The following is a 16,879-nucleotide window of genomic DNA, read 5'->3' on the forward strand; positions in this document are numbered from 1 at the left end:
TTCGGTAAATAGTCTAATTCGGTAAGTCACATTCGTAAAAAAGGAAGGGTATTGTAGTTACGACATAAGGAACATATCCGATATCATCTGTGAAACGTTTATTCCATAATGGTCAGCCAACTCGTGATGGCGTTCGTAAAATTTACGAAGGGATGATTTCAACTTCACCTATTGAAAATCTTGGTTTAATAGCTTTCTTGTGAGTAACAATCCTCTATCAAGGAAATCTTAATAAGAAATACAAGCCCGTGATTATCGTAAAAGGAATATCGTAAAAGGAAGTCTGTTTGTTAACATTTTTGATCATATCACCCGAAAAATAAGTGGTCACACTCGAAAAACCACGATCCTAGCCGGACACTGTACATACCACGATTAGGTAAATTGTAATTATAGAAAAAAAGATAATGATAAAATCAATCCTGAAGAGAGATAGAAATTAATTAAGATAGAAAGAATGAAAATTATGGGTGAAATAGCATAAAGAAATTTGGTGAAAGATATAGGAATTGGGTAACAAAATACTGATTATAGAAACACATGGAATGCAGAATAAATATATCATTAATAGAAAAGTATAAACAAGTACCTGAGGACTTTACATAATACGCCTGTTTTTAAAAGACAAAGAAAAAGTGCACGAACAAATTTACAAAAATTCAGAAACAATGTAACTCTAATCTAGCCTCTCCTACATCTAGATATGTGCTCTATGCTTCCAAAACATTTTTAAATTTCAAATGAAACAACTTTTGGTGTTCGTACGTTCTGGTATGAACCAAAGTAAAAGGTCGGATTAACAGACTAGTGTAACTCTAATTGCGTTTGATGTTTTTACGCATCCTGATTTAACACACCATATCCAACAATAACATGAATAACACATGCAAGCATGCATGAAAAACACATATGGTCTTGAATTCTCATGCAGAAATAATAAAAGACTCACATATTTTACTTCATTTTATTAAAAATATGGACGGATCATGTGTTTATAACAACTGAGTAATGTATGATTTATAAAATAGTTCTTGCAACAATTCATACAAAAATTGATATGAACGTTAATATAAGAATGTCAAAATAACAAGTAATAGCAAACAGGTATATTACAATAAACATTATGGTATGTCATTTATGGATATAAATAAAAGTGAATAACAGAACAATTTTGTGTATGTGTTGAATTTAAAACTTTTTAATCTATGAGTAAATATATATATATATATATATATATAGCATTACTTTGTATCACTGCCAAACGACCTATTATATGAATTTGACTGATTGTAAAAAATGCTTATCAAAAGAGCCAAATTTGCCCATGTCTTTACTGTATACTGGAACTATTCTTTCCAAATGAAGTAAAACATTTAATAGCATCAAACTATTGTAAAGGTTACTATTAAATATATCTGTCTGGAATCTAAACGATATAACTGTATATTCAGAAATTACTGTGGGATTATCGTGAATGCAAACAATTCAGACTAGACAATAATAAAAACTAGCATTCATTATATCAGAAGTGAATTTCCTGCACAATTGTTTCCAAATTTTGAATTGAAAATATTGTATCCACAAATGTACAAACGAATACGCGTTGAAAAAGTAGGGGGGGGATATGTCATACAGAAATAGGACAGAATGTAGAAATTATTTTTGAATTGTATCACAGTGAGCTTAACAACATTATAAAACTATTACTACTGACGGAATGTAATTTAAACAAATACTCTGATTTCCTAATGAGCCACTTTTATAAAATATCATATATAACAATACATGATATATTGTTTAAAAATTTCATATTGAAAAATAAATGGAGCATCTGAGCACTAAATTATATAAAATTGAGAATGGAAATGGGGAATGTGTCAAAGAGACAACAACCCGACCAAATAAAAAACAACAGCAGAGGGTCACCAACAGGTCTTCAATGTAGCGAGAAATTCCCGCACCCGGAGGCGTCCTTCAGCTGGCCCCTAAACAAATGCCTTTTAAATACATTTGTTTTAAAAAAAAATGAAATCTTAAAAAAAAATAATAAGGTCATTTACACATGAAAGTATCACAAAAATATGAAAATAAAATACACACCTGAAAGTATCACAACACACAAAAATGGAATCAACATATGAACGTATCATAAAACATGTCTCAATTTTCAGAGGAGCATAACAACTGTAAAATTTTGCAAATGATTTTCTCGAATTTCCAGGTAGCGGCAAGATGTCAAACAAATTTATATCGTTTACATTTTGTTTTTAATTCTGAAATTAAAGTGAAGACGAAGACGAATGGCAGTAACTAACACCATACCGTGTGTATTTATAATACAAAAATGTGTATGTAGTAAATCCTTCTGTCAATGTTCAGATAAACGTCAAATTGGTATTTGATCATACAAATTTAGTATCATAATGTAAATATGAACTAATTCACTAAAACATCGTGGTAAACTACCATAATTAAAACCTCAACGGGTGAACTTACTATGATGGGTGATTTTTTTTTATCAAATTACATCTTTCTTTGCAAAATGATCATTTGAAATCGTTAAACTAATCTAAAAAAGCAATTTTATATTACTACATGTATATGTGTGATTTCTATATTAATTGTAAAAAAAAGTTATTAATATCATCTAAAATCTCCAACTACATAATACATGTATTACACTAATAACATTTCACTCTACAACATCGTCTTTTTAGTATATTTGCTCAAAATATAGAAAATGTTAAAAATTATTTTTTTAAATCAACAATAATCAAAATTAATAAATAAGTATCAAAAACATTTTATTTATAGTAAACCGTCTTGATTATTATAAAATAATTGAAACTGCCTGTAACAATATCATTACCATACTAGGGCCATCAGCACAAATAAAAGTTTGGCACCATTAGTGAGAGTCACTGTCATTTTTACGCGACCTTTTCTTTCTCAACTTTTGGCGGATTTTTAATCCTCTGTATTTTAGATCTTCCTCTGAAAAAGAATCTGTTGGTCGACTTCTACTCCTTTTACTTCGTCTCGTCTTTTTGAATTGATCAAAATTGTTCAAATCAGAATTATCATCTGAGTCATGTTGGATGTTCATACGTAGCGATCTTGTGGGTTTCTCATCATCACTATCAGAGTCCGTTGTCCACTTTTTTGTCGGTGATTTGCGTCTCGGAGAAATAGTTAATGAAGAAGGAGCCATAGCATACTCATCCTCCGATCCGTTTTCTTCCAACAAATCCGCAACTTTTTTCTCTGCTTCTGGTTTCCCAATGTCTTTGTCTATGTTTAGCAATTTGTCCTTATCTTTAATTTTAAACAATTTGTCTTCGTTTTCTTTAGCTTTGAACAGTTTGTCTTCGTCATCTTCAGCTTTCGACAATATGTCTTCATCATCTCTAGCCTTAAACAATTTATCTTTGTTATATTTAGCCCTAAATAAATTGTCTTCATCATCTTTAGCTTGCAGTAATTTGATGTCATCATCTTTAGCCTTCTTCTTTTTCTTTTTTCTTGGTTTCTTTTCTTTTTCGTTTTCCTCCTTTGTGTGTATTGGCTAAATAAAAAATATTGACAAGTGACTTGGGAGTTTATACAAATAATCTATAAACCCCATGGAAAATGTACTTTTTTGGGATCGTTCAAAGAAATAGTTTTTTCATTTATCATTCTACTATCAATAGTGCGTATAAATACGTTACTTTGTGATAAAACAATTTCACATGAAAACAAATAAAATAATGCATAAAAATATACAGATTTTTAACTCCCAAGCCATGAATAAAACTTAGGATACATGTGAAGATTTTTTCGTAACTTGCTTAAAGTTCTTGATGAATTGTAAATTCTAGATCCTCCATGTTCTGAATGAAATGAATTGACCACTGGATGTTAAGCAAGCAGCAATCAACCAATTTAACTGCATCAAACAAATTTGAAAGGGAATCTATCAAGTCTTTTATATAATACAATAGTATTACTTTATTTGCAAAGGACAAGGTACAATAAGGCCTGTTTCCCCCCCCCCCTATTTTCTCATTTTTCAAATTCTGTTTTGGAAAGCTACTTATTATGTTAAAACATTCCCTTGGGTTTGACGTTTGTTTGGATGAATTTCAAAACCACTAATTTTCGCAACTGGGTAAGGTTAGAGGGGTTAAATTTCTGTTATTATTCGATTCTTGTAATTATTATTAATTTTTCAGGTAATTTTTTACAGCAAATATTTAGTTTTTTAAGTGCCTGCGCCTACGTGAGCCAGGATTATTTTTATTCCAATGTCATGAGAATTGTTTTTATACGCCCGTCTTTTAGACGGGACGTATGATGGTATACCGTTGTCCGTCCGTCCGTCGTCCACACTTCGGACAATAACTCAAAAACACTTTCACCAATTTCCATGAAACTTTAGTGAATTGTTTATATCTATTGACGTCAGCTCCCTTTCAATTTTTATAAATTTCAGATTTTAAGTTTTGGATTTATGGGGCTTTATTCATAAAAAAGGGGGATTTTCAACACTTCGGACAATAACTCAAAAAGGCTTTCACCGATGTCCATGAAACTTTGGTGAATTGTTTATATTTATGATGTAAGCTCCCTTTCAATTTTTTTTAATTTCAGATTTTAAGTTTTGGATTTATTGGGCTTTGTTCATAAACTAGAGGCTCTAAAGAGCCTGTGTCGCTCACCTTGGTCTATGTGAATATTAAACAATGGACACAGATGGATTCATGACAAAATTGTGTTTTGGTGATGGTGATGTGTTTGTAGATCTTACTTTACTAAACATTCTTGCTGCTTACAATTATCTCTATCTATAACAGTACTTTCTGTGGAAAATGTTATTGAAAATCTTCAAATTTTAAGAAAATTGTTAAAAATTGACTATGAAGGGCAATAACTCCTTAGGGGGTCAATTGACTATTTTGGTCATACTGACTTATTTTTAGTTCTTACTTTGCTGTACATTATTGCTGTTTACAGTTTATCTCTATCTATAATAATATTCAAGATAATAACAAAAAAACAGCAAAATTTCCTCAAAATTACCAATTCAGGGGCAGCAACCTAACAACCGATTATCCGATTCATCTGAAAATTCCAGGGCAGATAGATCGTGACCTGATCCTGTCAGATTTACTCTTAATGCTTTGGTTTTTGAGTTATAAGCCAAAAACTGCATTTTACCCCCATGTTCTATTTTTAGCCATGGCGGCCATCTTGGTTTGTTGGCCGAGTTACCGGACACATTTTTTTAACAAGATACCCCAATGATGATTATGGCTAAGTTTGGTTAAAATTTGGCCCAGTAGTTTCAGAGGAGAAGATTTTTCTAAAAGATTACTAAGATTTACGAAAAATGGTTAAAAATTGACTATAAAGGGCAATAACTCCTAAAGTGGTCAACTGACCATTTTGGTCATGTTGACTTATTTGTAGATCTTACTTTGCTGAACATTATTGCTGTTTACAGTTTATCTCTATCTATAATAATATTCAAGATAATAACCAAAAACAGAAAAATTTCCTTAAAATTACCATTTCAGGGGCAGCAACCCAACAACGAAATGTTCGATTCATCTGAAAATTTCAGGGCAGATAGATCTTGACCTGATGAACAATATTACCCAATCAGATTTGCTCTAAATGCTTTTTTTTTGAGTTATAAGCAAAAAACTGCATTTTACCCCCATGTTCTATTTTTAGCCATGGCGGCAATCTTGGTTAGTTGGCCGGGTCACCGGACACATTTTTTAAACTAGATACCCCAATGATGATTATGGCCATGTTTGGTTAAATTTGGCCCAGTAGTTTCAGAGAAGAAGTTTTTTCTAATAGATTACTAAGATTTACGAAAAATGGTTAAAAATTTACTATAAAGGGCAATAACTCCTAAAGTGGTCAACTGACCATTTTGGTCTAGTTGACTTATTTGTAGATCTTACTTTGCTGAACATTATTACTGTTTACAGTTTATCTCTATCTATAATAATATTCAAGATAATAACCAAAAACAGCAAAATTTCCTTAAAATTACCATTTCAGGGGCAGCAACCCAACAACGGAATGTCCGATTCATCTGAAAATTTCAGGGCAGATAGATCTTGACCTGATGAACAATATTACCCAATCAGATTTGCTCTAAATGCTTTTGTTTTTGAGTTATAAGCCAAAAACTGCATTTCACCCCTATGTTCTATTTTTAGCCATGGCGGCTATCTTGGTTGGTTGGCCGGATCACCGGACACTTTATTTAAACTAGATACCCCAATCATGATTGTGGCCAAGTTTGGTTTAATTTGGCCCAGTAGTTTCAGAGGAGAGATTTTTGTAAAAGTTAACAACGACGACGGACGACGACGGACGACGGACGACGGACGCAAAGTGATGGGAAAAGCTCACTTGGCCCTTCGGGCCAGGTGAGCTTAAAAGGGGGGATTTTCAACACTTCGGACAATTACTCAAAAAGGCTTCCACCAATGTCCATGAAACTTTGGTGAATTGTTTATATTTATGATGTAAGCTCCCTTTCAATTTTTATAAATTTCAGATTGTAAGTTTTGGATTTAAGGGGCTTTATTCATAAAAAAAGGTGGATTTTCAACACTTCGGACAATAACTCAAAAAGGCTTTCACCAATGTCCATGAAGCTTAGCTCCCTTTCAATTTTTATAAATTTCAGATTTTAAGTTTTGGACTTATGGGGCTTTTTTCATAAAAAAAGGGGGGATTTTCAACACTTCGGACAATAACTCAAAAAGGCTTTCACCAATGTCCATGAAACTTTGGTGAATTGTTTATATCTATTGATGTAAGCTCCCTTTCAATTTTTATAAATTTCAGATTTTACATTTCCGTGTTATGAATTTTTATGCTTAAAAAAGGGGGGATTTTTCAATTTTGGGACAATAACTGACACTTTCACAAAATTTTATGCAACTTTGATAAATTGTTTATATCTATTGACATAAGCTCCCTTTCCATTTTTATAAATTTTAGATTTTACGTTTTCTTAAGTAATGAAATTTTATACTTAAAAAAGGGGGATTTTATGAAACTTTGGTGAATATATTAATGTAACATCCCTTTTGAATTGTATATATATATTTCTAGTTGATCATATAAATTCATTTAAAGCATAAAAGACAAGTTAAAAGAGCAACGGGCGTATCATGCGCTAAAGCGCAGCCCTTTATTGCTGTCTAAATCGCCGTAAGTATGTCTGGGTCACGTAGGCGCACCCTATGAATTTTTTAAGAAAAAATAGCCAAAAATCGTTATTTTTCCCCCTTTTGACATTTTTGATGCCCTTAAACCCCCTTATCTCACCCATTTTCTGAAATTAATGATTTTTGAAGTTCATCCAAACAAACTTCAAACCTAAGGGGATATTTTAACGTGATAAGTAGCTTTCCAAAATAAATTTAAGAAAATGAGAAAAAAGGGGGGCCAAAAACGGGCCTTATCGTACCTTGTCCTTTCTCTGATTGTCAGTTATTTTCCTTTCCCTTTAAGTTGTTTTTTTTTTAACTTAAACCAACTCAGCTCATCTTGTCTATTAACAGATGATGCTTGATTAAAAATAAACACCACTTAAACATTAAAATCAATTTTATATCAACATTTGTAACGAAATGAAATTTTAACAGTGATTGATTCATCATATAACTTGCTTTACCATTAAATTTCAAAATTATTACCACAGTATCCTTCAAAGATCCTTTTTTAGATATGTGTCTATGAATAGTAGCCTCCCCTACTGTGTTAGGTCTGTATAACGTTTCAAATCCTGCCCTGGAGGTTTCCCGGTCTACTGTTGCTGGTTCATCATCTACAAATTCTTCTTTTATCATCTTGTACAACTCATCAATTCTGTAACATATATAGTTGATAAATTCAGATCACATAGTTTTGACAATGAAAAGTAACATCACATAGTTTGACTATCCCTTTGGTATATGTTGCCTCTCTTTTGATAGATATCAGTTAACCAGCTTCAAAAGCAAACAAATTCGTAAATCATTGATTTTAATTTGAATACTATATTCTTTTTTAGTTGTTTTAAAATTGAAAAGCGATAATTTATCTTAAAATTCTTACATTTTATGTATGTGATGTGTAGACCAGTCATTGAAGCAACGACATTTTTATTGTGTAGCACGGCACAGTTGTGTGTTTAATATCAAATAAAACACAACAGGAATATTGATCTTTACCTTTTCTGCATACTAAGGATACTAATATCTGTAGAACTTTTAGCTTCAGCTTTCTTTTTCCTCAAGTAGGTAGATAATTGTTCCTTCTCAAAAAGCTGTAAATATTCTAAATGGCGAGAACCGTATTGACGACCTGAAAATACAATTGGTTACAATGTAAGTTGAGAATGGATATGAGGATGTGCCAAAAATACAACAACCCGACCAAAGAGTAAAACACAAAACTGATGGCCACCAACGAGCCCTCAACAAAGCGAGAAAATCCCGCACCCTGCGGCAGATTATAGCTGGCCCCTAGTCATAAATGTGTACAAGTTCAGTGACAATGGACGTCATACTAAACTCCAAAACATATAGATAAGCATAATTGAAAATGATACAAGACTAACAAAGGTTTAGAGAAAGGCATAAAAATGCGGCGGTGTTAAATTTTTGTGTGAAATATCAACCCTCCCCTCTACCTAATGTAGATTTAACAAACACACAGCCATACGCACAGTAAAATTCAGTTTAAAACAAGTCCGGGTCCGTTGTCACAATAGGTAACAAACGAAATTAAGCCAAATGACAATGATACAGAAATTAACAAAGGACTACTAACAGTTACTGATATGCCAGTGCCAGACCTCAATTAGATTGATTGAAAACGTATGTCTTCATCATATGAAAATCACGCATATTTCCTCCCGTTATGGGTTTAGTATTTTGCCATCATAAAATATATGAGAAGAACAAAACCCGTATCAGGCCAACCACTGTCTTTCGAATAAATATGTTTTTTCTGTGCAAACACCCTATTAGTGAATTAATATTAATACCAAAATATGCCTTCTTTTATGATCTGACAGCAGTATCGTAACTATATCCCTACTTTCCCTCAAGTGGTTAGATAGTTGTTCTTTTACAAGCAGCTGAAAATATTTAGAAGGGCAAGAACCGTATTAGCGACCTGAAAATAAAATGAATTACAATTTGCTTTCTCCTTTGGACCAGTATCAGTAACTTTAATCACTTGTCGTCTGTTAACTTTTCACTTTTTCGGAAATGTTCCCCTAATTAACTTCAAAGCTTATCACGATCAAAATTGCCCACAACTATCCTTAGAGAATTCAATATATATCTCGCGTTATATCTTTATTGAAAGGCAAGAACAAATCAGTTCAAGTTACTCGCAACAATAAAAGTCTACAATAGTTTTTTTAATTTATAATGTTCTGACCTATTTTATGCATGATTATAATTGATCACACTCAAAATTATAACTAATTACACACTTAAGTAAAATATTTTTTTTGAATAAAACTCCTTAGTGAATAATTTAACTATAGCATACATACATCATCCCTTCTTCAGATTATAGATTACAAATTGTAAAATTTATATATTGAAAGCAAATAAAAATATGGAAGCACTCAATATTGACAAACTGTGCTAGTTATATTCGTTTCTAAAGCAGTTACATATTTAGGTTAATAAGCAAACATTATTAAAATATTTGTAGTGTTGAATATTTTAAACATTTTCTTCCAAAAGAAAGTGTAACAGTTTTTATGCACACTGGTACGTAAAGAATAATCGCATTTTTGTTTTTTCTACTGACTTATCAGAGGGAGCTGATAAAACCAGTATACAAATAACATGATATTATTCTTTTTATCGCAATTTGAATTCAAACGAATAGGTGATAAAACTTCATTTTACGCCAACAAAACGTTGGGACAGTTGTGTGGTTGTATGAAGAAAACGCTTGTATTTTCATCGATAACGTTAACGAAAATGGACTTTATTATGTGACGTGGCTGCATTGATACATATCGACATTTCCTGATATTTTCGAATATCAAGTCCTGTTCTTGTCTATTACATATCGGGTAGTTCGTTCAAGGGGGGGAATTTTCTAATTGCCGATAACATAAAATTTCAGCAAACAATCGATTATATTGTCAAGCATTGTTATCAAAAGGCATGAAAGACAGGTGAGAAATCAAAATATGATTTTCAAATTCTTAAATTGAAATAAAAAGGCCATGGTGAAAAGAACCATCACACAAACAAGCACAAAAACTCAATACATTTTGCTCATCACCAACAATTCTGGTGTGTTAACATTTTTACCGTGTATAGTTGTGCTCTTACACTGTGTCTCCGCTGAAACACGTAAGTACCTCTAGTTTATATAGACTTTGGTGATAACAATATATATGTATATATTTTAATGTCCAAAAGCAGTGATACGAAAGTTACAGAGTGACAAAACCAGGCAGAATGAAACAGTCTAATATAAATCTAACTATGTCAAAATTAGTAATACTATAGTAAAAGCCACAGAAATGTGCAGTCTGTAATTGCTCAATATACAATTACTTACAAAAATCTGTTCAGAGGGAATATAAAAGAAAACCTCTCAATTTCAAATTATTTCGAGTAAAATAAAAATTAAAACGTTTACTAAAAGGTTAGATAAAACAAAAGTCCCTGAAATTACATAATACCCAATGTATAGCTGTTTTTTTAGAGAAACAAACCAGCTGCATATTTCAAAGTACAGACATAAGTATACCAATTTACTCGTTTATAATATGTTGAAATATATCTGCCAGCTTACACCTTTCATGTATTTCTTTCTTCCATATGAGGTGTTGACTTTCAAAGGAGTTTACAAGGCATTTAGGCAAATATATTCTCATTGAAACCCAAATGATGCATTTTGAAAACTGAGCGTAGTACAGGGGTTCATATCGTGTCGAGAAGCTTATAAATATATAAGTTATTGTGGTGTTCTTTCGATTGAAAGTTCGAAAAAATGTTTTTGAACCTACTGTGGGATTTTAAATGTCGGGTCAGCTTATTTAAGGTGGATAAGGATGTTTCGTTAAAAAAACAAACCCCAATAGATTTCTACAATATTTATAATTTTATAAGATTGGGGTGTCCTCAGCAAATTATGAAAGTATTATGACCACCTTCTTGGTAAATAAGGGAGATGATACACCATGAGTTACCCCCTCTTATGATGAATTTCTCAATTTTCCAATAAAACACTAATTTCATGGCAATTTTTTTATTTTTTACAGTAAAAACATTTTTTTTCTACATAATTATAAAAAGTACATTTGTTTCATATAATAATAATTGGATGTGTGCTTTACTTTCAGTTACAATCTGTGAACGGGGAAAAATAACACATTTTGATGAAAATAAGCACTTCTGTAGGAGCCAATTATGCAAATTATGTCACCCTGTACAAAAAAAAACACCCAATAGATTTTTTTTAAATACAAGCATTTTGAAGGTATTTACTCTTTAAGCATTGTTTCAGCATAATATGAACATACATTTCTTACCCCGTTTATTGTCTATACCTTATACTGATAATTGAAGTAAAGTGGCAAAATTTGGAAAATTGACTTAAAATACCATTTAATAGATAAAATGTCATAAATCAGTACTAAAATTGATGAAAAAAGTATGGTGAAAGGGAGTTTGTTCTGTCAGTCATTCAAAATAAACAAAACCTTATCATGGACCTTTGGGTTTAGTCTGTCTGTAAGTCCATCAGTTCAGATCAGGTTCTGGTTGTAACATTTTTGTCTTTTTATGTAGGCTATTGATATATGGTATAAGGGTAGCTCAGCTCAAAAGGTTGTGTTACTACCATGAATAGTGACTTTTGACCTTGAACTTTGACCTCAAGGTCAATTTAATGATTCTTTTTTTCTAGAACTGTAACGTTTGTCTTTTGATATAGGCTTAACTGCAGCTTTGATATTTTGTATGAAGGTAAATCAATTCATGAAGATGTGTCATGCACCATAGTGACCATAGTATTGTTGATATGCAATTTTATGACGGAATATGAATATAAAAATAAGGATAATGAACCAAATACCGCATAATATTATATTATATATTACCAGTCCATAGCTTACCTTCTGAAAAAATGAAAAACAAAATGTTAGAACTATCCTAGCTTCTGACGGCTAATCAAATTGCAAAGGTAAACAATTTTTTAACGAGTTAATGCACAATATTATTCATGCTTTATTTTTCGTTTTCATTATGATTTTACAATTTAACTTTTTTTAATATAAATTGGACTTTAAAATCAAATGTTTTTTTATGGTTTTTCAAATGTATATAAATTCAAATGTTAATAGAAGCACAAACCTTAGCCCGTCGATGTAATAAAGCACTGGATAAGACTTTATGTAAATTATAACTTTTTTGTAACTGCGTTGTCTTATCAACTTTACAACATACACACCTTTAGATTTTCTGCAGCAGGTGTGTCTGAAGACCCATTTAAAAATCAGATAGATATGTATAAAAATACTGAGTGGTGGTACCAGGTAAGCCTTTGTATCAAATTCCATTACCAGTAAGTACATCTGATACTTCCAAATTCTGTTCGAATTGACCTGAACTTCATGAAATACATTACTGAAAGCAAATACAATGTAAATATTAAAATCGATCATCTGATACTCGATCATTCTGTTCGATTACATACTAATGCATCCAGTGGGTTGTCAACGCATCGGGAAAATCCAATAGCGGAGTTGGGCCTCAGTTGGTTCCTTAATAAGAATTTGTGAACTAAAATTGAAAACATACAAGACTAACAAAAGACTGATTTGGAACAGGTGCAATAAAAAACGGTAGGTTAAACTTGTTATTTGAAATTTCGACCATCCCCTATACCTATATATAGGCCTCTTTCCAAAGTAGAATAAAGATACACACATCAATACGTATAGAAAACTCGATTTTAAAGAAGTCTGAGTCCGATGCAAGAATAAGCCAACCGTGCTAGTTGGGATATATAAATACCATAAGATGGTGACAGGGGAACGTAACCATCTAAAAACGGATAATTAACAATAGGAAATGAAAAGTCAACTCTTTCATCATACATTTCGGTATTAAATAAAGGCAACAGTAGTATACCGCTGTTCAAAACTCATAAATCCATGGACAAAAAAACAAAATCGGGGTAACAAACTAAAACTGAGGGAAACGAATTAAATATAATAGGGAGAACAACGACACAACATTAAAATGTAACACACACAGAAACGTACTAACCTTCCCGTTAAAGATATAGATATCGGGATCCAGGAAATTACAGTGTTCATTGTAAGCATAAGTTTATTCAAAATCAGTTGGGGCAATATAAACCCCTCTAGTGTAAAATAAAATCGAGAAAGGAAATAGGGAATGTGTCAAAGCGACAACAACCCGACCATAGAGCAGACAACAGTCGAAGGCCACCAATGCTGAAGTCGTCATTAATAGGGTCCATATATCATCATTATCTAAAAATCTATAATTTGATAGTGTTTCGATAGGTCTTTGATGGTTTTAGTAAATTATAAATAGACATGTCGAAACAGTTCCGCAATATGTGGTGCACAGTGAGTCACTTTGAGAATTCCAATAACTTTACGAAATACGGACTCTCCATAGATAATAGAAATGTTATCTAGTAAAAATCTTGCGGCAGTTATAGTAATAAAGCAGACCCAACTCACATAGTTCTTTTGTTTGTTGTTCGATTATATATATTGGCATTCTGACTTTTTAAAGGCCCATTTAATGAGTTGTGTGAATTTTTTCCTTGTGAAGATTGAGAGGCAAAGTGGTATATAGGGTAGACGAATCATAACTAAGAACAGATTCAAAATCGCTAAAATAAATTTCTGGAATCACTTGTTGGTGGCAGGGATGCTTTTAACTATAAACGATAACAAATGTGTATATATTTGCTCCAGAACATGCGTATTTTGATGTTTTTGGAATTGATGAAAGTCTTAGTCTAGGTCAGCTTATAAGCAGAGTAGAGTGTCCTAATAAAAGTAAAAATTGAATTGGGAAACAGATAATAGAGAAAGGACTGTGCCCTCTACAAACAGGCTTAGCTATCAATATAAATTACCTGAAAATAGCTATCAGCAAGTTAAGCAACAGTATATTTCCAATCATCAAATAGGCTGCTAAGAATACAGGAACAAGCCCATGGTACTGTCTACAGTACGATTCATCATACATATCAGTCTTATTAACCTTATCAGTCCTATTTAAATACTCACAGTGGTCATCATCTATAATAAACATAACTAATTATGTTGTACATATGCCTGGTATATGGAATAACCTTGCAGTGTCATTCGTTTGTGCCATAATGTAAATGTATTTTTAGCATTCTATTAAAAGGTGCCTGATGTTTTCTAATCGACCACAAAACACAAAGTTAGAATGTTCAGTCGAACATGTCTTTGTCGTTATCCATTGTGTCGAAAACTAGGATGGTTCGTAGTAATTATTATGTCCAGGAAAAAAAATTGTTTAATCAATGCATTTTAATTTCGATTGAGTCGAACGCAGTCGATTCAAAGTATTGTATAAATTAAATTTTGTTTGTAAATTAACCCTATGTCTCGAAGTTCGAATGTTAACAAAATCGAAATATGTTGAAAAAAGATTCCCTCGATGAAACTGACAAACAAAAACAATCATTTTCGTAATTGATTAAAGCTCTTTTAATATACATGTGTGTACAAAAGGACATGTCTGTGGTGACCGGTAATTGCACATTTGTTGATCGTTTAAGAGGGACTTAAAGCTTATTTTAAAAACAAATTCACTTAACACAATGCATTAATATCATTAATTGAAAGGATTAAGTCAATACAGACCACTTTAAAAAAAACACTCTTCCGTAATCTTACATAACTTGCTCGTTCTATAATTTATAGCGGCGACTTTGTAAATATTTGTATATTGATATTATAATTGTACGTTTCGAAACTGAGCCTTGTGCTCAAATGTCATTATGTACATAACAATATTGATATAAATATATGACGATGTGGTAGTAGTGCCAATGATAGAATCAAGTTTACATAAACAATCTTATCAAAACAGGCACAATCTTCAAAATATCTTGTTTACACTAATCTAATAATAATTATTTAATACAATTAAATGTATTGAGACAAACTTGACCCGAGATGAGTCGAACCTCAGATAGTCAAATACTACTGTACAGTCCATTCCACTGTTCAATATGTTAATTCAAACCATTGCAGTCTTACGTGTAGCACTTTTCAAAAACCAGTCTCATAACAATTTAAATAGTGTTTAAGTGCAGGTTCCTTTTAACATGAGGTCAAGAACTATGGACATAAAACAGACAGAAACTTTGAAGCATAAGACATTTCAAAGAGATTGACACCTAAATCATAAAAATTATAAAGCATTTAGGTCTTCATCCGTCTAAAATATAAAGCTCAGATAGATGTTCTGATGTCATTGCTATCTACAGTATAATTGTACTAATTAAAATACCCTGTATTTCCTCTAAAGACAACTCTCCGTACAACTGCCAGTATGGGAAGTAAACAACATCTTTAAGGATCTGCCATTCAGATTTTCTCTGTAGATGCATTAATCCTTGACTAGCTACTCCATAAGCTAACAAGAATATAGTCAACACTAAAATAAACATCACTAATTCCAACATCTGAAAAAAGTTTAAAAAAATAGACATGTAATACTACGATATTTCTATTACTTGAAAAGTGTAACTGTTTTGTGATATATCATGAAGTACAATGTACTAATATAAAATGCTGCTTATACAAACATGACTATTTAAAGACTGCTTTCCCGATCATGGTTGAATCTCGATTAGAAAGTATTCTAAATGAAGACCTCACTGCAGGTATTAAAAAACAAAACAAATCCCGTAAGATGAAGCCGGTCAGACAGATATTTTTACCTTAAAAATCTTCAATACATAGACTTAGTCACCTAAGCATTATGTTGACTTTGTACTCCTGTACATCATTTTATACATATGAGCTATTTCTTTAAGTATCCGAGAAACTGATATAAACACCAAAAATCTAAATGTTGACAAATGAAGCATAAAAATGAGATCATGGTCAGATGAACCTTTTCGAAAGTTCACCTTAAATCATTTTATATACCCGATATAGTTGTCATTTGGTTAATAGAATCTTGGAAATGGACAAAATGCTGACCACTGGATAATAAAATGATATCAGGATCAGTTGAACCAAGAAAGATTGGCATATACACTTAATAATCAATACATGTACATAAACACAGTACTATTTGACCTATGCTTATAGTATCTGTTCATCACTTTAATCAAACTCTTCTTCTTCCTGAAACTATAACTAAGAGCTATATTTTGCATTTTGTACGATGTGCCTCAGGCATGACAAAAAGATACATATTTGAAACTGTTTATAGCTACTATCAATTTTCACTGCATACAACTCATGGTTATGTAAATCAAAGCATGTTTATATGTATTTTGGATTACTACTATTCATGGGATATCAATTTCTATGTATTTCATGGAAATCGGTGAACTTTATCCACTATTTTTTTTTAAATTGCAAGTTATATCATCATGATCATGCTTATATAAACTATCTTTTAGTGTTGTATTATTAGTTACATGGTGTGTTATTGACCTAACATGAGATATATGGGGTCAGTAACTTGACTAGTGGCCTATCAAAGTGATCAAGTCTTCAATATTTAGTAAGAAGATCCTATACTTCTATTTGTGTATGCAGAAAACAAAGCCAACCATAACAAATTTTTAGCTTTAATTT

The 16,879-nt window shown here is 31.8% G+C and overlaps 1 protein-coding gene across 2 annotated transcripts in view; it reads right to left on the reverse strand.

The window, feature by feature from the left end:
* Positions 1-945: 945 nt before the first annotated feature.
* Positions 946-16,879, reverse strand: part of LOC143075629 (transient receptor potential cation channel subfamily M member 8-like) — a 76,115-nt gene continuing 60,181 nt past the window's right edge. For both annotated transcript variants that reach the window (XM_076251116.1, XM_076251117.1), the window contains exons 21-26: positions 15,576-15,750; positions 14,164-14,329; positions 12,493-12,668; positions 8,229-8,361; positions 7,713-7,884; positions 946-3,565 (exon numbers count right to left, since the gene is read on the reverse strand). In XM_076251116.1, coding sequence (XP_076107231.1) covers positions 2,909-3,565; positions 7,713-7,884; positions 8,229-8,361; positions 12,493-12,668; positions 14,164-14,329; positions 15,576-15,750 — 1,479 coding nt within the window. In that variant the 3' untranslated portion in view covers positions 946-2,908. The remainder of the gene's footprint in view (positions 3,566-7,712; positions 7,885-8,228; positions 8,362-12,492; positions 12,669-14,163; positions 14,330-15,575; positions 15,751-16,879) is intronic.

The sequence above is a fragment of the Mytilus galloprovincialis genome, chromosome 5 (assembly GCF_965363235.1).
Source record: "Mytilus galloprovincialis chromosome 5, xbMytGall1.hap1.1, whole genome shotgun sequence".
In the NCBI taxonomy this organism is placed as follows: Eukaryota; Metazoa; Mollusca; class Bivalvia; order Mytilida; family Mytilidae; genus Mytilus; species Mytilus galloprovincialis.